Below are 22365 nucleotides of genomic sequence, written 5' to 3'. Positions count from 1 at the left end.
GTGAGCTTAAAGCGTCTCGCCATTCATTGTGCAAATGTAGTGGCAGTCAATATTATGTTATGTACAAAGTACAGCTTGTGCATAAACGGGGCGTGTCACCGGTTATTATGTTGTATTAGAAAAGATTAGGGCACTCTTTATTGTTTTCACTTATTTATTTTTATACAACAATAACGCATCAAATAATGTTAGCGCGCACGCGCGCAGTGTCTAATTTACATATTGATGGAAGGGGAAGGATGGTTAGGTTGGTTTATTTGTATAAAACAATAACGCACCAAGAACTGGTGATGAACTAAACAAGAAAGTAGGATCACTGTTTTCCCCAAGCATTAATTAGTACCCGATAAATCCAAGGTATTACAGTCCATTCAAATAATGTTAGCGCGCACGCGCGCAGTGTCTAATTTACATATTGATGGAAGGGGAAGGATGATTAGGTTGGTTTATTTGTATAAAACAATAACGCACCAAGAACTGGTGATGAACTAAACAAGAAAGTAGGATCACTGTTTTCCCCAAGCATTAATTAGTACCCGATAAATCCAAGGTAATACAATCCATTCAAATAATGTTAGTGCGCACGCGCGCAGTGTCTAATTTACAAAGATTGGTGGAAGGGGAAGGATGGTAAGTCCATAGAGACCAATGTTGCACAAACAAATTACCAAACATTTGTTCTCGAATCAAAAGCTAATCTCAGTGCTATTCTATATAACTAATGAGAAAGAAAAAAGGGAGGAAAACCTAATGAGAAATTTTGGTAGGTCAGAGTACTTTATTATTTGAGAAAGAAGATTATGTATTTTCGTCTGTAAAAACATGTTATTTTGTAAATATATTTATCAACAAAAATCTATTTTATAATTACATTCATTATCGGCACAGTTATTTGTACATTTTTGCAATCATGTGTAAAATTATGCTCAAAATTAATATAACTTTAAGTGAACTATATATATATCCCCGTATACTTGTATGTAGGGATATACCAATAAAACAAATGAAGAAAACGAGTCCTTGTCACTCCAATGTGTTATTCTTGTGGTGCATTTTTTAATGAACTAAATACAGGAGCACGGCACAGTCTAACATCTATCAGGATTTATCTAGTTATGACTCTGCCTTGAAATGCTTCGGGAGGGGAGTGGGGGGGGGGGGTCGTGGTTTTTTTGGTAGGTCGAACCTGCAGCTACAACACCCCCCCCCCCCCAATCCACGTTTAACGAGATGACAGCGGGTACCAACCACATATTCGACCACAGCATTAAAAACGGACACCACTGGAGTTTGAATCTCCACAACTCACCACGAGGTGTCTTTGAAGATTCTCATATTTCGCAATTCTTTTATTAACTTTAAATTGGGGGGGGGGATGCCTACACCATCTTGTTTATAAGGCTTTCGGGAAAAATTATAACACACATTTTGAGACGACCGTACCGACCGCCAAACAAATCATTGCACGTCCCCGGGGACACGTACGCCATTTTAAATTTGAAAGCAGAAGTTTCACACGGAACCTTTAGCTTCAATACGGAGCCCCTAAAGGGACAGGTAAAACGAATCGAAAAAGTCAACCGATACGACGAATATTCATCAATGGGGAAACACAGTGTCAAATTTCGGACAGAATACGTTCAAAGGCACTGGACATCTTTGGTAATTGTCAAAATCTAGTGTTCTTCACTTGGTGTAATCCCAATATATCTTTTGCATAAAATAACAAATCTGTCAAAATTTTGACTCGATCGGTCATCAAAGTTGCAAAAGAGTAGTTAGTGAAAGAAAAATCAGCCCCGATTGCATAGCTTTGTGTGCTTTCAGATGCCCAAGTACCAAAAGCAAACATAACAAATTCATATGTCGTAAACAGTGGTGGCTATAAGTGGTATGTGCAACATTGCCTCGTTAGAAACTGCAAAAGATGAAAATCAGACATGCAGAACAACAAATAAAACAATCACAAAACGTACATTAGTTATTACACTATTTATTTCTTTTAAAACACATGATTTTGGGAAATGCATACAGGCTTAATAAAACAAATAATTTTTCTAGAGGCGAATAATACAACTGTCACTAAAGTGACAGTGCCCTTATGAGAAATATTTACGGTTGGTTTGTTGAAAATAGAGCATGTGAGGAAAGTACTTGAAATATTCATTAGAACAGAACATGTTGGTCCTTTCAAGAGAAACAAAGAATGTGTCAATTTGGACAAGACTACTGTGGTTGCCGTCCCAAGTGACAGTTCATTGGTCTTGACAACCATTGATGAGGGCAAAAATTAAACTGAGTAACAACAAAGGTGAGATTGTAATTTACAAAAAATAACAATGAACTTTTAATTGTCTAGATGCGACAGCAAATATCCACATGAAAGATTACATCTAGAAGAGCCGCTCAAGACAGCCCTGACCCCTGCCGACCACCCCCCCCCCCCACAAAAAAGGGGGTTCCTCGTTCTAGCTAGACTTCACCAGCTAACTAAGAGTGGTCTTCTATTATGTCATCAAGGAGGCCTATATACTAATAGTGCTACTAGAAACAAAGAAATATTCCTCCAAATGAACATAAAACTTGTTTTTTTATCAATCTTACAAGGGGGATCATAGGGGTGCAGATGGGGGGAGTAAATCTTTCATATACAACACTGACTTCTGGGGACGATTTCACAAAGAGCTAAGATTGATCTTAACTTTAAATCAACACCTAATTGCTAAGCAAAGTGTGATTTCACAATACACATCACGATGGTAAATACTGACAACTCATCTTAAGATGAATCTTATTGTGAAATCGAGCCCAGCTTATTGAGCCAACCCCCATCCCAAATCAACCTTCTTCCCATGCTACAATCCATCCACCACCCCATGTACAAACTAACCAGGAAGAGGGAATAGTAATAATTGGCTATATACAGTCTGGTTCCATGCCTCATGCTGATGATGAAACATACTGTTTAGACAGGCGATCCAACTCAGCTTCCTGTATAAACAAAGAAGAAGAAAATAAGAAAAACAATTAGATGCATCTATAGGTACAAACAAACTGGCCATTACTGATTTTCCTAGAAACTTTATGATTACTTGGATGGGAAAAAAATTATTAGTAATAATTTAGAGAGGTTGTTCACTATTAAATCTTTGCGGTACACACTGCTAAAACATAGGATTCAAACTGCCTCTAGTCTTTGAACAATTGTTGATTTTGGCACTATACAAATGTCTTCTGATTGATTGATTGATTGATTGATAGCCATCGTGCTAGCTCGATAGTCTAGTGGTGAGACATCTGCTCTGGCAAAGCAAAGGTCATGGGTTCAAATCCCATCAGAGTAATTTGCCTGTGTTTTTTTTTACAGAACTCAAGAAAGTACTACAGTATACAGTGATTCATACACAGCAGTGTAAGGGTAAACAAAAATGAGGTTGTTCTTCTTGGAATGTTTGAGTCTTTGAAAACATATGAATTGCGCAAGATGTAAAGAGTAGAATCTGAAGTGGATTTCTTGCCAGGAAATATGTCAATACTGTAATGTCAAGTACACACTTGAATAAGTTGTCTTCATTATGGCCTAGGCTTGATTTCGCAAGTGACTATTTGTGATTAAGTAGCTGTATGAGATTGTGCTCATACATCCGTTGTTGTCTTCATCATGTCTGTCTTTGTTTTAATAGCCTTGATCAAGGCGCTCCAACCAGCCGCGACCTGCAAAATCCCAGTCCCCATCACGGAATTCCACCAGCGCACCCCCCCCCCATGCATTAACACATACATACGTACTGTACATGTGCATGTACAATCATTATGCTAATGTTTACTAACAACCCATTCTCATTGGTTTTTGGTTAACCTATAAACTCTCGCTGCGATGTCAATCACAACGTTCTGCAAGCACTCGCACATGCAGACATGTAATAATAAATAATAATAATAATAATAATAATAATAATAATAATAATAAGACTTGTAATGTGCACATATCCACCATGCTGGGTGTTCAATGTGCTCGTCGACGTAAACAACCCGAATGGCAATGGCGGCGGGCGAGGGAAAAATCCCTTCCCTAGTAAAACAAAGTTGTTTACTGTAAGTCGCTGGAAATTAATGGTGTGTCATTTGCAACAGTACATCGTAGCACAATTACAGAAGCTTTCAACAAGATAAAACAACCACGTTCAATGCATCAATCATGGATGTAGAAATAGAAGGAAGAAAATTAGACCCTACAGTGTGTGAAATGTGTTTGAGAAAGGTTCAAAAAGTATCCAGGTGTCATGTGTTTCCGGCAAGATGCCTACTTGGTTAGAATTCTTAGATGTTGGGCATATGACAGTACAACACACCCCATCCCCTTGAAGCACAAACACTTAATATCATTCTGTTTTCCCCATTTCAGACCAGCCATGTTTGGTTATATGAGATAAGAAACCCAGCTGTCTATTTTGTCTTTAATGTAGACATTTATCATTACGTTTCTCGCGGTAAATCAAAGTTGGGGATCAAAAATATATGTTGGTCGAAAACATACCAGACTGTAGAAGATGGCGTGTGGCTGAACAACAACTACAAGTAAAGATCAATTTCATAAACTAACACTACTACACTACAACAGTACACTTATAGTAAAGCAGCTTCCAATTCAGGGACAAATCTACCAGCTACATTGTACTTATGATGCTAGTCCTTGTATTATAATGAAACCCAAGACACTGGGCCAAGGAACTCCTCCTCTCTTTGAAGTTCAACACCGTACCGACCGAGCGAGGCTTGTCCGCCACACCGGTAGCCGTATACCGTCCAGCAACGCATTCAGACCCGCTAAACATACACCACACTTGCCCGACACTGCTATTAAGCACGTGTACAGTACATGTATGCATACAGCCAAAGAGCGTACACACACAGATGGACGTGGCATGATTGCTAGCAGTAATACGTCATTCTCAATGGCGCCTGTGACTGACCAATGTTTAGAATGACACGCCCACATCCTTTTATCGGATTTCCAATAAAATGTTACAAACCCATCAAGGCTGTTGTTTGTGCCACGTGTACGAGTTTGAAAGTAGAAAGACACGACCGTACTCACGACTTCGCTATACTGTTCTCGCTGTACAATGTACTGTACATACAATGTATACGTTGTTCATGTATGCGCAGCGTGCAGAATGCCGAATCGTGCCGCGCCAGGCCGGGGCACACTATGCCGACAGCCTAGAGTCAAGGCTATTGTTCTAATTGTCTGTCCACTCGTTCTTGTCCCCGTTTATTGTCTGTCCCCAGGCATCCCTACATAAGCCTCAGCTTCTAGATGATGCCTCCATACGTATTCAATTTTCTCTGCCTCATTACAGGCAGTGGACACTATTGGTAATTACTCAAACTAATTGTTAGCATGAGACTTTTCTTGGTAACGAATAATGGGGAGATGTTGATAGTATACAAATATTGACTGCTTCGAGTGCTATGGTTAAAACAATGACTCCCGAGGTGATCTCCGGAGCGTTCTATTTTCCCGAGGCGAAGCCGAGTGAAAATAGAACGCTCCGGGGATCACCGAGGGAGTCATAGTTTTAACCATTGCATGAGTAAAAGCAGTCCATATTTGTTTTATAACACCCCAAACATTTCTAAATACTGTACTATTAAGTTACAGACCTGAATGCTACAATCCACGGACGATGGAATACAGATTGCAAACACTTTTACTGTATGTGCTGCATGTAGTGTCATGTAATCCGAACTGGTTAGAGACTATTAACTTATCATCCTCGTACAACGGACGTCTGGGTACTGCACGCCGTGTGATAGTCAAGACTACACACGGCAAACCGATGCACTATCACATGGCAAACCGACGCACTATCACACGACCGTTGTCTAGTAAAACTAAGACATATCATGTAACGCGCTCTAAACCAATGAAAAGGCAGAATATTGGTAAGGGGTATTATAATATAAAACATTGTGAGAAACAGTTCCCTTTGAAGTAATGTAGTAAAGTAATTTTCCACGAATTTGATTTTGAGACCTCAGATTGAGAATATGAGGTCTCAAAATCAAACATGAAAGCACACAACTTTGTGTGACCAGGGTGTTTTTTTCTTTCATTATTATCTCGCATTTTCGATGACCGATTGAGCTCAAACTTTCACAGGTTTGTTTATTTATGTTGAGATGCACCAACTGTGAAGGCTAGTCTTTGACAATTACCAAAAGCAGTACCTTTAAAAAGTTTTGTTTATTGGTAACTCCTTAAGAAAAAAAAATTTGTACTGTTTTCATGAAGTATGGAAATAAATGTAGGTTTGAATGAATGAAGGGATGAATGAATAATACAGTGTGTAACTACTACACCCCCAAGCAGGCCCATAATATACCATCAAATAGAATCCACTTTTAAGTGCAATGCTGCATGAACAAGTGCCCTTTCAATTTGCTTTCTGCTGATGTGCTAACAGGCCTGTTCCAGAATCCTGTGTACATACATGACCTATCTCATCCTTCTTCATTAACAGTGGTCCACCAGCCAAAAGCTTGTTCTAACGCCTGGCTGATTTCACAAAGAGCTAAAGACTGATCTAAAGTGTGAATCGTTCGCAACTGCTAAGTGTGATGTCAAGATACAAATCACAAAGGTAAGACTGACAACTTTAATCTTAAGATGAATCTTCAAGACACTGAGCCCCAGGGGGTTGTACGGCTAGCTAGTTCAGCGTTGAAAAGCATCCCTATGAGAAACTAGTTCCCCTGGATAGTTACTGACAAAATTAAAGGAAACATTATCTAGTCATAAATCAGACTCCCTAATGCTTGCATGATATTCAATCCATGAAGAAAAAAAGGAAAAATGTTATAAACTACAAGGGCTGACCTAGATGTACACACATGTAAAGTGTAGGCTTTAACAGACTTTCAAGCCTTATTATTAACAATTTGTCTGATATTTCCCAAGGGTAACACAAATGAAGAATATCACTTAGGTCAAGAGCTGTGATCTAAGTGGACAACAACTTACAAAGATTGCCTTAGTGCTTCAATCAGGTTTTTTCGTGTGATGAATCAATTTTCAAACTGTTAAAAGTGACAGCTTAAAAGGAAGTATGAAATCGAATGAGAATTGGTAACATACAATTTGCTCTTGAAAAACTCTTGTGTTCAATTTTATTATAATATTAACTCAATTGTAAAATTATGGAAGTTTGAATAAAGATGTTGTGCTATGTAGTAAGTATAAAGAGATTCCTATCCATTGCGTGATTTATCATTAATTTTGAAACTAAGGTTTTTTAATGCCATTGTTGGTGGGGCCAATTTGATTTGTACTTCATCATAGATTGTGGGCAAAATCATGAAACCTCCATTATTAAATCTGTAAACAAAAGTAAACAACTGTCAATGTTTTATCAGCCATTTCTTAAAAGTAAAAATTACAATATTTTCTTTTTGTTTCAAATTTATTAAAGTCAAATTTTGTGTTAACCTTGTGTTACCCCATACCTCTCTAAAAAATTGACACCCTCTTGTGGTGAGTGCAATATGCAACAACGTCTTCAAGAGACAGGCTGTGTCTTACGAATGGACGAACAAACCAACCTTCTCTGGTATTGACTTAACCATCCCATTAACAGCTTATTTAACAACATCACAAATTGGATGACAACGCATCATTGTCTCTTGATTAAATAATACAATAATACAAATGGTGAATAATTATGAGAGATTTAATAATCCCATTGGGAGTGAACTTTATAATATAATGCTCAAAGTGCATTTAACCTAAGGGGAGAAGATGACATTCAACTGACACTGATTGTTCTCACACGTGCAGATCCTTAAATCCAGTCTGTAGCGGCTTTTTTTCTCAGACATTTGAAATGATTATTCAACTGCAAACAAAGTCTTGTTTGTCTAAGATCTCAACAGCCCCCACCCCCCCTCCCACCAAACCCCGGAGTAGCGCACTTTTTGATAATTATTACAAAGGGTTTGGGTACTTTTTGAGCAACACAAAACACAAAAGTACACAGATTTACATTAAACTTACACAGTTCAAAGATAAAGATAGTAGAAAGCTACATCAGCCAACCTTTCTTATAAACCAGAAGAGAAGTTAGAAACTGTTACAATCCCTAATGCTACACCTCTACAAGGGCTCAACTTTGGGGGAAAAAGGTCACAAAAGGAAGTAGCAAGTATACAGTAATGAGTACTTTACACACATCAGTGTATGGGTAACAAAAAAACATATAATATTCTTTATCCCTGATGCAAATTTAACATGTTTTCAATCTGTACTTTTTTTTTAAATGTTAATGTAAAGTGCAAGTACAAACATTAACGACGGCAGCATTTCAGTTGCAGCAAATCCTCCGCGGACGATTAGTATACACTACCATTTTTACGATAAAGGGAGCTTTCAAATTAATGAACAGTTCATGTTTCCCCCAAACAATAACTTATCACCAACAGAAAAAAAAATACTCTCAAAATAAAACATCAAACTACACGGGCAAATTAAAAACTGGAGAAAAAGTGATACGTTCTTTCTTCATTTAAATTCACAAAATGCCAAGAAGGTTACTTGAGGTGAGTGCTAGAGAAAGAGGGTGAAATGGTGTAGCAAAGAAAAAGAGTAAATCAGACGAAGAGGGAAAATAAGAAGAGAACGGTTTCTCAGTAGCCTATAGAGTGAGCTTCCCTGCCCACACAACCACAGACTCTCCAAGCTCAATTATGCTCTTGTTGAGTTCCAATAAGTCTGGACTGCCCCCCAAGACGGATTCCCTACAGCCATGGGCCTCCCACTCTATCAATCTTCTTTTCTTCATTTTAAAACAAGGCTTGAAGCATTTCTCAAACAGCCCAATCAGTAAGTGTTTTTAGAGTATCTAAGCTTTGTAGTCATTTCCCTAATATATCCGGATCTAATATCAATGTAGGTAGATTCCCTTGAGTTGATTAGCCACCGCCCCCACCAACCCCGCCCCCCCCCCCCCCCCCCCACCCGTATGGCCAAATAATAACTCTGCAATAATAGAGTGGTTCACAAACAGGTCAGGTACACGGAGGGGTTTGTACGGCTGTGCGTATTAGTAGACATTTATCTTGGTACCACCATTTTCCCATTCTCCATTACAACCAATATAATCAAGTTGAGGCTGGGAGGAAAATAGGCAGGTTCCTTTTTATTTAAGGTTTTTGGGAACAATGCAAGTCAGAAGTCATCATTATTTGGGTGGACAAGAGTTCAAGACAAAGATGATGGCAACAAGATGAAAATACACTTTTTCTGCCGCGGACATGATCTCTGATGCCAAGTTAACATAATCAATCATCAATGCAGTACCTGCTGCTAACATATAGGATTTAAGCCGCCTTTTTCTTCATAAAAAAATAACAGGTTGTAGTATCCACTCATACAAAGTCATAAAATATTACTTTTTAGACTTTATTTTTGCAATTTTGTTTTCATCGAGCAGACTAATACACTAGACAGGCGAGTTGTTTTGTCAGTCATCTGAGCATGGCTTTGAATCACAGTTATGACAGTTGTGTCCATGAGAAAGACATTAAACTATAATTGCTTCTCTTCACCCAGGAGTTAATGGGGTACCTGTGAGGGCAGAGATGATACTTGGGACTGATTGAGCGTGGTTTGGTAGCACAGGCTGTATAGTCACCCAGGGAGTTGTGAAGGTTTTAGGAATTAAATAAATGGCCCAAATGACAGGAATAACAGCTTCTGCGCACTGTGAGCATTATAAATGGAGGATAGTGAAACTGTAAAAAGTCCATTATTTATATTCTGATTGTGTATTTCTGTCCCTAGGTTGGGGTACAAAAGCCCATTGTTGTCTAACTAATTGTTTCAATTATCTATCCATAGACCGCATGGAGATTAGTTCATTGACAACTGATGGGACAACCCTCTCTGCAGTAGTAAAATAAAAAGATAGTTTCCATGGAACAAAATCTACACACCAGAGTAGATTTCCACAAGGTGTTACCGCAAAGTGCATATTATACAATAATAACAATGCGCATTTCTTATAGCACCTTATCACAATTTAGGGCATCTCAAAGCATTCATTATTTTGTCTACATGGTAAGCTGAGCTTTGTTCCAATGAGAACCCATGTATGGCGCAATCTGCAGTAAATCCAACCAGAAAACACAAGGGCACACTCCTTCTCATAACGATAAGTGAACTGGGGTGGATTTCACAAAGGTAGTCCTAACTTAGGACTAGTCCAAGGCAATGCTAAGAGATAGGACCAGTCCTAAGTTAGGATGAGTTACTGGTCCTAACTTAGAACCAGTCCGATCTCTTAGCATTGCTTAGGACTAGTCCTAAGTTAGGACTACCTTTGTGAAATCGACCCCTAGGTGCTTTGCACAGCACACAAGACCTACAGCTTTATGTCTCATAGGAAGGACAAAGCAGTAATGATAAAGTGTTTCACTTAATGAGAGAAGTATCAAAACTGGGACTCGCAACCCACTCTGCTGATCAGACACACCAGAGCTTAATGACACGCCATCAACAAACAAACTAATTAAAGGCACCTGGAAATAGGATTTTTTTTCGGGTTAGTTTGAACTTTGAGGATATGTTTTTAGCTTTTGCCAAGTGACACGATTATTTGTTGGCACCGCATGCGATTCACCGTGCGTGCAGGTCCTATATGTGACCGTCCACACATTATACAGCAGCCATAGTGCGTGCGTGCAGTCTGCTCCGTGGCCGTGTTTCTATAATAATACGTAGGCATACCCACATCTTACAACCCATTTTGCACTAAAAAGTTGCACAGTTAAATAAAAATAGCAGCAATAGCTTTTGTAAAAACCACTTGGCGTTCAACATGTTCAAGCTTCAATGTACGTATGTGTGTAAAATCGTGTCTAAATTTGTTTTGATGTGCCATGTTCCCAGACGTCATGTACGGGGGCCTGACTACAATATTTCTCTTCAAATATCGCGCCTTCAAGTACGTCACGAACAGCGCCCTCTCGGGTTGGGGCCTACTCGTAAATTTGTAAATACAATCAAAACTAATATTGTTAAACCTTAGTTAACTTTTTATTCACATTCCTCTCATAAAAACACATATTTTAGTGACAAAAGCTTTATTTAAAAAAAATACCACTTCCAGGTGACTTTAAACAATTTTTACTTAAATTTCAGAACTATGAAGTTTTTTGGTCTTCACTCTTGGCCATTCAAAAAATAGAATCTACATTTTTGAGAACATTTTTGAGATTTTAAAACATCTTCTTACCTTTGCCAGATATTCCTTCATGAAGGGATGGTTAGCGTGGGAGTCCTTCAACTGTGAGATGTACCTGTTGCTAACCTATAGGTGATAAATCAAACAAAAACAGGATGTGGTCATCTTTATGCAAAACACACAGCATCTGAATCTTAATCTGAGTTGTATTGTTGGCAAAGACAAAGAAGCAGTTTCAGTTTTAGATGTGGGAGGGAAACCCCTTTAAACCTGAAAAACCCAATCCACATGCAAGTCTCTGGTCTGGGTATCAAACTAGGGTCCACACACACAGAGGTGAAAGGCAGGGACAGAAACCCCTAAGCCAACCTGGCTGGCAACCTGGCTGGCAACCTGGCTGCCAACCTGGCTGCCAACCTGGCTGCCAACCTGGCTGCCAACCTGGCTGCCTGGCAGCATGGTATGCTACTTAATTAATTAATGACCAGGTATTTATTAATCATAAATTATCAGAGTAAAGGGAAATAAGTCTCTGAGGTTTGGGGTAAAGACAATCAAGCAAACATCAACAGTAACTCATTCAAACCTCAATTGAATAACTGTCACTTACAACTTTTTTGGGATAAAAAGAATCAAAAGTATTTCATCTCATTCTTTAACTCTGATTGTGAAGCCAAGGGTTCAAAGAAAAGTGAACTGTACTAGCCAAGAACACAGCGAAGAGAATAGAAGATGTGGGAGGAAAACAGCAGTGACTTATTTGAGGCAAAACCCACACAATTAAGTAGGAACCTTCATGACCCTTCCACTGCAAAACAGCCTAACAAGATATGACCAATCCACATCCATAATAGTATGGCTTTGAAACTTAGAAATGTAAAAAGCTTCCTCAAATTACCAAGAAATTGTGTTATATATAAAAAAACAAGTGTTTAGAGTTGGGCCGATTTGAAATGGAAGGGAGAATCAGATCGAAACATACTGATTGAAACAATGAGTCTTTAACCATTGGTTCTTTTCAGAACCAACATTACTCAAAAAGAGATATTTACATGATGTTACCGCAAACCTCTCTCAGTGAATCAAGTAAGAAAATAAACAAGTTGAAATCAAGAACACAAAATTCAGCAACCTTTAAACATTCATTAATAAATAATACAAAATAGTAAAATCAACAAAATGTTGCCTGAGGTCCTAAAGTAGCAGTAGCTTGGAAATTTCCTGAAAATGTATTTAATGAAAGAAAACAAAATTGTAAAAACCTGTCCCCGCTGGACAGCGTAGTTGATGTTCATGTACGATTAAGTCAGAACAGAAATCAACAACCCGGACTGGATCCCCTGTGGCACCAGCGTTAGATATAAACCAAAAAACTGGGATTAAAAATCTTACATGCGTATCGTTTGAAGGTTTTACCTGCCAATCACAAATAATACCATCATTGTTGCCATTGTGTAATGGTGAACTACTCTATGGCTTACAGCACAAAGTTTCTTCAACAACAATCCGTACTCAACAGAATTAAAAGATAGACTCCCGAGTCCGAACAGAGAAAAAGACAAGACCACCGGAATTGACTACCGTAGATGAGTTTGCAGGCCCAACACCAAATCAATGGCCATGGGCCTGTGGTCTATTTTTAAGTTTTTTTATTTATTTCTTATTTACCCTGGGGAAACCTCTCAGTGAAACACTGTTTTTCAGAGGTACCCAGCAAACTACATACACAAGTTACACCCCTGTATATCTGCACTGTTTACTACAATTTCAAAAATGATGACGTCCTCCACAAAATGTCAGGCTTATTCTTTAGCCTAAACCTTTCATCTGCGTTCACGAGTTTGTACAACAGCTTCAGTCCATAGACACCCTGATTATTTTGCTTGCTAGAGCTGTTTAAAAACAAAAATGTAAAATTCAGACTCACCTCTGGGGCCTTGCCTCTATGCTGTGATAGAACAATCATGTTAATAAGAGTCTCTGGATTGTTGTTGTCCTGTTGAGAGAGAATTATACAAGAAAGCTTTCATAAAATAAGATTTCCACACACTCGTCCAGAAAACCAACATGATTAAAAACTGTTTTCCTTAGTACTCCATGCAGCATTCTCAAAAAATGTATAAAATACTTAATGAGGATTGTTCAAGAAATGTTGCAAGGAGTCTATCACAAGCCTCCAATGTGATGTCATCAGACGTTAAGGCTATAATGGAAAGGTATACACAAATGTGTACTCCACCATAAACCACGCCCACACCAACATATTATGTGGCTCTTTGAGAAACCCAAGACACAATTTCTGTTAAAATGCATTACGGAAATCTTTGGGGTTGTGCGGCTCTTTGTGAAAATGCAAAATGCAATTATCGGAAAATTGTGTTTTTAGACAACCCTGCATTTTCCCAATTGATACATAATTATTATAGTTCAGAGAAAGGCAAGTACAGCTCTTTAAAGTTGTTAAGGTAAATCCTAAAAAGAAGTATTTCTTCATGTGAAAAATAGCGACGATATGAATGTCAAGAAGGAATGCGATTCTTACCCTCTCCAAGGCTTCTTGAAGAATACTCTCAGCATCTTCAACTTTGCCTTGTTGTAGACACGCTGAAGCCTGTCCATTCAGGAGGAGGGGTGTACTTGCGTTCTTATCAGCAAGTTCCTGGAAGATGTAAAAGGCATCTTGGAGCTTCTCTCCACCCTGGGGATCAAACAAACAGAAAGAGGCATTTAAAGCTTCATCACACTTGGTTCTTTCATCACGTTGCGGACAACCAACTTTATGTGAAATCCAGTAATTGTTGACCAGGGGTGTGTTTTGGCGGTCATAACCAACAACTGTTTCAGTCAATAGCCAGCAGTGTCTTAGCCAGGAATTTGGAAAGTGGGAGTGCAAACTGAAAAAGTGGGAGTGCAACCTAAAATCACTACAAAAAATAAAAACATTGTGCGTAGCACACAACACGAGCGCGCAGCGCCAAGTCTGTCTCCCCCCCCCCTTAAGGGCCCTGGAAGCTCTGGCTACTGTAGGTGCTCTCTGGTGGTTTCTGATGCATTTGTGGTATCTATTTCTGTTACAAGTAAACTATATTGACTTAATTTTTGTTTTGTTTTCAACTCGAAAATTGTAAACGTGATCAACGTCCACTATACATTATTAAACTGTATAAAATGTTTCTGTGGGTCAATATTTAGGCAAGTTCAAAGCACTGCTAAGTTACTTGGACCATGGAGCTTGGACCCATTTAGCCTGAAATGATTTAAAAGCGATACAAATAATGCAGTACAAGTTTGCTGTCAACAAAATATTTTTGGGCATGTGTTACTCTTGATACAAATTTTTGCTTAAAGACTAAAAAAAATGAAGAGGTATTGAAGAAATTAAGAGTTATCATTTACTAATGTAAATTTTCTATCCATTCTTGTCCATTCGATTTCAGAACTATAGGCCTAAGGTCAAGAAGCTGATAATAGTTTTTGTATTTATTTTAAACAAATCAATTAGTTAATGTAAAATAATGATTCACACAAGTATTTGCAGCCAATCAAAATGCCAAGAGTGATTTACATGTACCATAATTGTTTGCTTAATTTAAACTGACTGATTATGGTAATTAATATTTTCCTTAGTATTTGTTTAAATTTCATAAAGTTTAAGTCTTATAGGTTGTTTAATTGTTGAAACTGGGTCAAAGGCAATTTGAAAACAGTCTGCGGAGAATAAAGAACAAACAGTTACGAAAGACAGTGCCATTTAAGTAGTTCCACTGGGCAAAAAAACGTACCATGCATTGAAAAATAAATTTGGGAGGTCTACAGCAAAACCGATTTGAGATTTGTAAAGAAACATGAACCAGTTTTTAATCTTTTGAGCGGAAAATAAACATCGTTTTGTCAACTGCATTAACACCCAAGAGATGCAAACATTGAAATCCAAAAAAGTCTCGATGTTTCAAACAAACTCTACAACGAACACACGATGTGCCCTTGAATTTCTAGAAGGAAAAAAGATCGTCATGTTTGCCGCCGTCGAGTTGGGAAAAACTGCGGAACCAATCTACAAAGCAACTGCAGAATGTATGCGGTAAAAGGTGCACTGCGCAGCGTGTCACTCAGTTACTGATACTGACGTCATAGTAGAAAAGTCCAGTGCGCGATGGTTTGTAGGATCGTGGAGATGAGATTGGTTCCTAAAATAATCTGAACGAAAACGCGTGTGAATTTGCCTCTATCATACCACGCGTGCATGGAGTTCATGTTGCCTGCTGATGACGGTCGATGACGACGACTGACTGTTGAAACGAAGTCTGCGTGTCTCGCTTGCGTTGTGTAATGTAATCTGCACGTGCGTTGTGTAATGTGTGGTTTGTGCCTTGTGTTTTGTGTGGTCGCAATGTGGTCAGCGTTTTCGAGGCAACTTCGAGCGATTGTTTTATGGTTGCGTCGTTGAAATTTTGATTCAAAAAGAAGAAGGAAATCTGGTAAAACCAAATCTAATTTTACTCACTGCTGTTTTTAAACTGTTCAACAACAACAAAATAATAAAAGAAGTTCAGTAATTTTCACTGAAATTATTAGACAGCACGGCTTCACCCAAGCCGTGCATCAAATTTTTGCCCGTGTTTTCAGCCCAACTGGCCGTGCTAACACGGCGTGCACGGCTCGCTAGCTAACACGTTGATAGCCAGCGATCAAACAATAACAAGTTCTACTGAAACATTCGTTACAACCACCAAAAACGCATCCCTGTCTCGCATGTATATGGTCACAACCATGAATTGAAACAACATCTTCAGAATGTTTTCTACTCAAGGTGTTTATCTTGGTTTAAAAAGCCCTACTGTGGCATCTGGAGCATTCTACATGGTTTTCTCTTCTATTTTTGTGAAAATTTGTATTTATTTATTGTATTTTTTGTTTTGCCAATCAGCCAAAATTTGTGCATTTTTGAGTGGCCGACAAAATTCACAACTCTATAAACCTTTGGGTACTGTTTTCGCTGTTAGTGTCGTTTTTTGAGATCCCGGAGTGAATTCTTATTCGAAATACTGTCTCTAATGAACTCACCACTGCTAGATTGAACCATGCTTGGCTCATCTGAGTCAGTGTAGCATCGTCATCCTTCTCCTGCATCTTCTTAAGTTCCTTCCTAGCGAGGTCGACTCGATCCATTCTAAGACAGATCTGAATTGTTAGGGCAAGACTGTGCAAAAGACACACAACAAAATAAAGAATTAGGAATTAAGTCATGCTGGATCCCTCCCAAGACAGATCTGGACCACTACGGTAAGACTGTGTAAGATACACAACAACATAACAAAGCATTAGGAATTAAGAATCACTGGCTTATGACTGATAAAAAGACAAACAAATTTATCAAGAACTAGATCAAACAGATTCTAAATAACATCCAATAATTATGAAACATATTTAACAATAAATATATATATAACTACATTGTACAATTAATAAAAAATATTAATATAAAAATCATTCTTAACATTAATCATTGTTGTTAAACAGCATGTATACAATAATCAAGAACAACATTTAATGAGGATATAATAACAAAATATAAAAAAATTGCAGATTTCAACAAACATTTGACCAAGTTCTCAATGAATGAAAGCATTACAATACAATAAGAATAATATACAAGAATCAAACACCTGTCAACCATTTCCAATAAACATAAAAGACAACAACAAGTTAATGCAATACAAATGTTATCAGCAATCACAATTCTTATATACAAAACATTGTTTGTAAAGTAAACAAGTAAGATTGATGCTTGGCATGGTGGATGAAGCAAGTCAGATTAACTAGTTAAGGAGTAATGCAAGTTATCTCTTCTCAGACGAAGCCAATCCAAGATCTGCTCGACATTTCAAAAGGAACTTTTGAGTATACTTTTGGAAACGTCAAGACCTTTTTTCACCCAAGATCTCACATAAAAAAGTAAACAATGACATAGAATAAAGAGTAAAATACACACCAACAACGTCATATAAAGACATTCTAAATGAGGGGTATATGCAACCAGTCAATGATAACATTTCAGATCTTATGTTGGTTCTCTGTTTGATCAAAAACTCAGTCAAAGATGAATGTTTGGAGTAGTTTCACCAAAGCTTTCTTTGACAGGGTAAACTTGGGGTACAATGTGAACATTGAGGGTCAAACAGTTCCTTCATGAAAGCGAAGCAGACTTACCACTCAAGCGTCTCTGCCTGGTGAAGACATCTTAAAGCAGCGTCAAAGTTCTGAACAAGACAGCAAAATGAGACATTTGTCAACTTAAAACAAACTTGGTATGACATGGAAGACCTTAACTACCATTCTGGTAGCTAATTTAAGATATCTGTTTGTGAAAATCCTAACGATCTTCCGAGGCAAACCAAAATCTGAAATCAGATCAAAACTTGAAGACATCACACTGAAATAAATAAATAAGACAGGCTCATACATGAAATACCATAGTTTAAAAGAGTTGTCATAGAATGCTTTGGGTCAAGGGCAAGTCTTACATCAAGACACAAGTTGGTGTTTCTTTGAGAAGGCCATATCCAAATTAGCAACTATTGCTAGGGCTTTTGACTGTTGCTATGGGTGTATAGCTAAGGACGTCCTATACTTCAATACATAATGGCTGACAACCCAGCCCTAGCCGTAGCCGCCATGTTGGATAAGGCTTAATTGACCCACCTCTTCATGATAGTAGACCGATGCGGCCATCAGTAGGAATGTATCGTTATCAACGCCAACACTGGAACTCATCTTCTTATCAAGCTCAGAAACTATTTTCTCTCTGCGTGAAAATAAAGATCACAAGGCACTCAATAAGACATCACAAGGCACTCAATAAGACATGAGTTTGCTATAAGTTTCACAAAATAGTTTCATGACCACAAAGAATCGAATAATTCACAAAATGAGTGTGCTTGACACAAACTCCTCTAATCTCTGAATGTATAAATGATAATAAAAATAGCTGTGTTAGTCTAATAGAAAAAAAAACAAGGAAGAAAGTGGTAGCATTTAAAAACTAGCTACATAATAACTTCATAAGATTTTGAAGCAAAATCAAATGCAAGTAGATGAAGTAGTTGTTGCTATAAAAGCTCAATGCATTTTTCATGCAATTAGTTAATGCAAAATGCAAAAGATTGTTAATGGCCTGACATTTGGACCCTAGCATTTGGACATTCGTTCCTCTCGTTAGTCTTTCAGTGCTACCACTTTCTTCCTTGAATGCAAATGATGAACCATTTTTTGACGATAAGATATCCAGTAATCAATTTTACCTCCTGCTGGGTGAAGACATGTAATCAGCAAATATTCTGACTGCCTGGAGCTCTGAGGGTGATGAAGACGTCACCTCGTCCAAGACAACGCCGTAGTTACGCTGTTGATACACAGAGAGAACAAAACAGCAATCTATGAGAGAGAGCCTTTTTACTAGAACTCATTATTCTGATGGGAGATTGAACATTATTTTAGCACCATATGGTTGAGTTTGACCAGGAATTTTGGTTTATTTCTTGTTTATTTGATTAAACATCCAACAGCACAATTAGCGTCAATATTACATAAATGAGCAAGGATGGTGTAAAGTACTTTGATCTACATAATAGCTACTTGGCTTTGCGTACATGTATTATAAGAACCAAGTATTAGCAGAACCTCGATGTGATGGTTATGACTTACCCCTGCAAGGTAAGCTCTGTACATATACACATCTCGCATCAACTTCACTTCAGATGAAGAAGGCTAAAAAAGAAAAGAAAATGAAGTGGAACAATTTATTGCAGTATGACACTCGTACAGTTATAAAAAGCAGAGGGCTTGTGGGAATAAGTGGCAGAGCACAGTTACAATGATCTTACAATTATCACAACCTACAAATCATCACATCTGATTCTGAGTAGTAGCACCATGCAGTCGCATTATTCACTCCGAAAAATGTGCCATTGTAAACCCACCTGTATACACTGTGCTTAGTGTGTGTAATCACACTACGCGACCCACCCGTACACTGTCACATCGCTCAACGACCACGTTACGACTACTCTGTGCACAAGTCATCCGCACTCATCGGGTCTGTAACTTCCGGGTTTAATGTGTGTTTCATGAAAAAAATCTAATTATGGAAAAAAATGGGGAGGGGGGCTCTCCGCTATGCTAGTATGCAGCTCATGAATATTTATAGTTTCGTCAGACCTATCAGACAACACTGGATGTGAAGCAAATGAATTATTCATTTCAACGTCCAATCACGCACTTCCCTTGTCACACCCTTTGTACCATATCATGCTTGCTGAGCGTCCTTGGTGATGGGATGTTAACACGACATCCGCCAATGACCAATGGGGTCTCGTCTTTTGTGAGCATGATGGTAATGAGTTGACCGTGGAAACTCTTCTTTCACGCGCATTATAGTAATGAGTCATTGACTTCAACACAGACCCTACAAGGCTGTCTGCCTGACGGCCGACGCATGCGGATAGTGTTAGAGGGTGTCGTGTCATGCGATGTGATTACACACATTACGCAGTGTATACGGTAAAAATAAATATTTAAAAGTGGCGGTCTTTTTCGGAGTGAATGATTCTACTGCCTTGAGCAAGGCTACCCTTTGGTCAAAATATATTGTTAGACCAGTAGGCTACGACGTTGCCAAAACGCTGTACTCCATTCGCTTCTCAGCGTTTTGCCCACATAGTGTGCATTAGGAGGTAAAACAGTTTTTCAAATAGAATCAGAATCAAATTGAGAAAAAGACCAGAATCAATCCTATTTTATTTATCAAATAAACTTTTCTTATTTTAACAAACTAAGCTTGGGCGATATCGATTTATTTTATTCACGATATATCGCCGACAATATATCGCGATATTCGATATAATCGCGATTAATTAAATTTGACATCTCAGGGTTCCAAATTAGCGGTCGCCCGATTGCCAAATGCGAGTGAAAATAGCGGCGGGCAACTGAAAACCATTTCTCACTAGCCCGCCGGGCGAGTCAAATAATTATTCCTTTTCACATATAAATGAGGGTTCAGTGGCAAAATCCCACAGAAAACTTCTACTAAAGCTTTTAAATTAGTAAGTTTGACAATTCTAGAAACTTGCTAGATTTAATTTTGTCGTGATCGGGACCGGAATTGCTGTCGTTCGTATCAGAAAACACGTACAATCAATTGAAAACACGATGCACAAACCCAGGGTGCCGAGTATCCTCACAATACATGGTACATCCATGCAGTATGCACAGCACATACACAACGCACACAGTCGTCCAAAGTCCATTCTGACCAAATCTCTGCACGCTGTGATTGGCCGTTGATGGCTATTAATAAATTCCATATTCATTATGTTCTTGACTAGACTTCAATGCAGTACATGTTCATGAACGGAGTAAAGAATTGCCGAACGTTGTGCATAATGACTGCAGACTGTGCACAATGTACAGCCTTGGACAACCAATAACATGGACAACTTTTGCCAACAGAGGGCGTTACGGGGCAATTCATTAATTATTTCTCAATGTGCGTTGTTGACTGATCGTTGATTCTTGAAGATTTTGTTGCAAAAGGAGTTCAAAACATGTTCAAATCAACCGACCCCCTAACCACAAAGTCATTAAAGTTGTTGTTGATGGAAAAGGGATAGTTTAAGGTAAAAATTCAGATATAAAATCCTCAAAAAAAAGCAATTTTAAGGGCTTCACTTTCGTGGGTTTTTTTTTGTTTTGTTTTTTTTCGTTTTGAAAATTTTGTGTATAATTACATGTGGGCTAGTAAAAAAACCTGCGGGCGATCGAGAATTTTGGTTGACTCGCCTGGCGGGCGATTGAAAAAAAAAGTTAAGGGAAACCCCTGATCATCAGTCTTCAAACTCCAAGTGAAAGTTGTAGAAGAGACAGTCATAGCATAAGAGAGGTGTTCTAATGACCTATTCTTCTGGTTTTACTCCAAACCTATGGGGTGCAAGATGTTTCAGCTAGCAAATACATCGCGATATTTAATCGATATCGCCATATATCGATATTTCGATTAAAACCAAATCCATCCGATATCGAAATCGTTTCCAAATTAATATTGCGATATTCGATAATATTGTGATATCGCCCAAGCTTATAACAAACACTAAAAAACTTAATAAATAGAGAAGATTTATCACATGTATCTATTGTTAAGTGAACTTTGATTCTCAGTAATTGAATATTGAATTGAAAAATACAGGAACAGTTGAGTTGTCCGAACCGTTGAGTTGTCTGTCTGAGCTGAGTGACATTCACATGAATTTTTAAAAGTATTGTTTGAAGTTTTGCATAATGTGGAGAAATATGGAGAAACTATAAATAAACTTGCGGGTACAACTCACCCTATAAGAGATTTACACATGGTTGTACCCGCAAGTTTACTATTTATTAATAAGTTTTTTTAAGAAGTTCTGATTGAATGAATTGTTGAATTGAAGGAATGAAGTGACTGTTGACCTTTCCGCGCCGGGAAGGCCTTTGTTGAAAAGGTGTAACTTTTAAAATTCCAATCTGTGCATAGCTGCACTGTAAATTTGTAAACTGTATGAATAACGTCATGGACAAAATTGATAAAACAAGTGACTTTTTGCGACCATGAAAGTCGACCATTAAATTGATAAATAGCGCCCTCTTTTGGTTTGTTATTACTTTTTCACGAACGGAAAAACTGAGGATCTGACATGACAGCTTGTTCAAGGGGAAGTATTGGAAAATACCAGTTTTAAAACAACATAAACAAACAGGTTTACAGTGTGGGGTATTACCTTCAATTTCAGTGCTTCGGTAATACATGTTTGAAAGTTTCCTAGGTAAAAAGCGTTGCGAATCTCGAAGAGTTCGTCCACGTCGCTCTGGGCTGCCATGATGGAATATTGCATGATGGGTACACGTTGTTTAGCCGGTGACTATTTCATGTCGCTATTGTGCCAACACCGCCCATACGAACATGGATAATGTCATGCTGAAAACATTTTTATATTCGCGGTTTCTGCAGAAAGTTGTTTAAAAATGAGAATTAACATGAATGTTTAAATTCGTAGATAAAACACACCAGGTAAATTTGTTGAAAAAAAATAAT

General features: G+C 38.1%; 1 protein-coding gene across 1 annotated transcript; it reads right to left on the bottom strand.

The window, feature by feature from the left end:
* Window positions 1–1977: 1977 nt before the first annotated feature.
* LOC139942215 (coatomer subunit epsilon-like) lies at window positions 1978–22165 on the bottom strand. Its single transcript, XM_071938994.1, has 10 exons — window positions 22052–22165; window positions 18948–19010; window positions 18545–18645; window positions 17946–18048; window positions 17454–17503; window positions 16308–16443; window positions 13786–13941; window positions 13171–13239; window positions 11295–11369; window positions 1978–2991 (listed from the first exon to the last, which is right to left on the bottom strand). The coding sequence occupies exons 1-10, from the start codon at window positions 22163–22165 to the stop codon at window positions 2941–2943; spliced, it is 918 nt and encodes a 305-aa protein (XP_071795095.1). The 3' UTR covers window positions 1978–2940.
* Window positions 22166–22365: the final 200 nt, after the last annotated feature.

This window comes from Asterias amurensis, chromosome 9 (genome assembly GCF_032118995.1).
Source record: "Asterias amurensis chromosome 9, ASM3211899v1".
NCBI lineage: Eukaryota > Metazoa > Echinodermata > Asteroidea > Forcipulatida > Asteriidae > Asterias > Asterias amurensis.
This window is presented reverse-complemented; position numbering and strand designations above follow the sequence as displayed.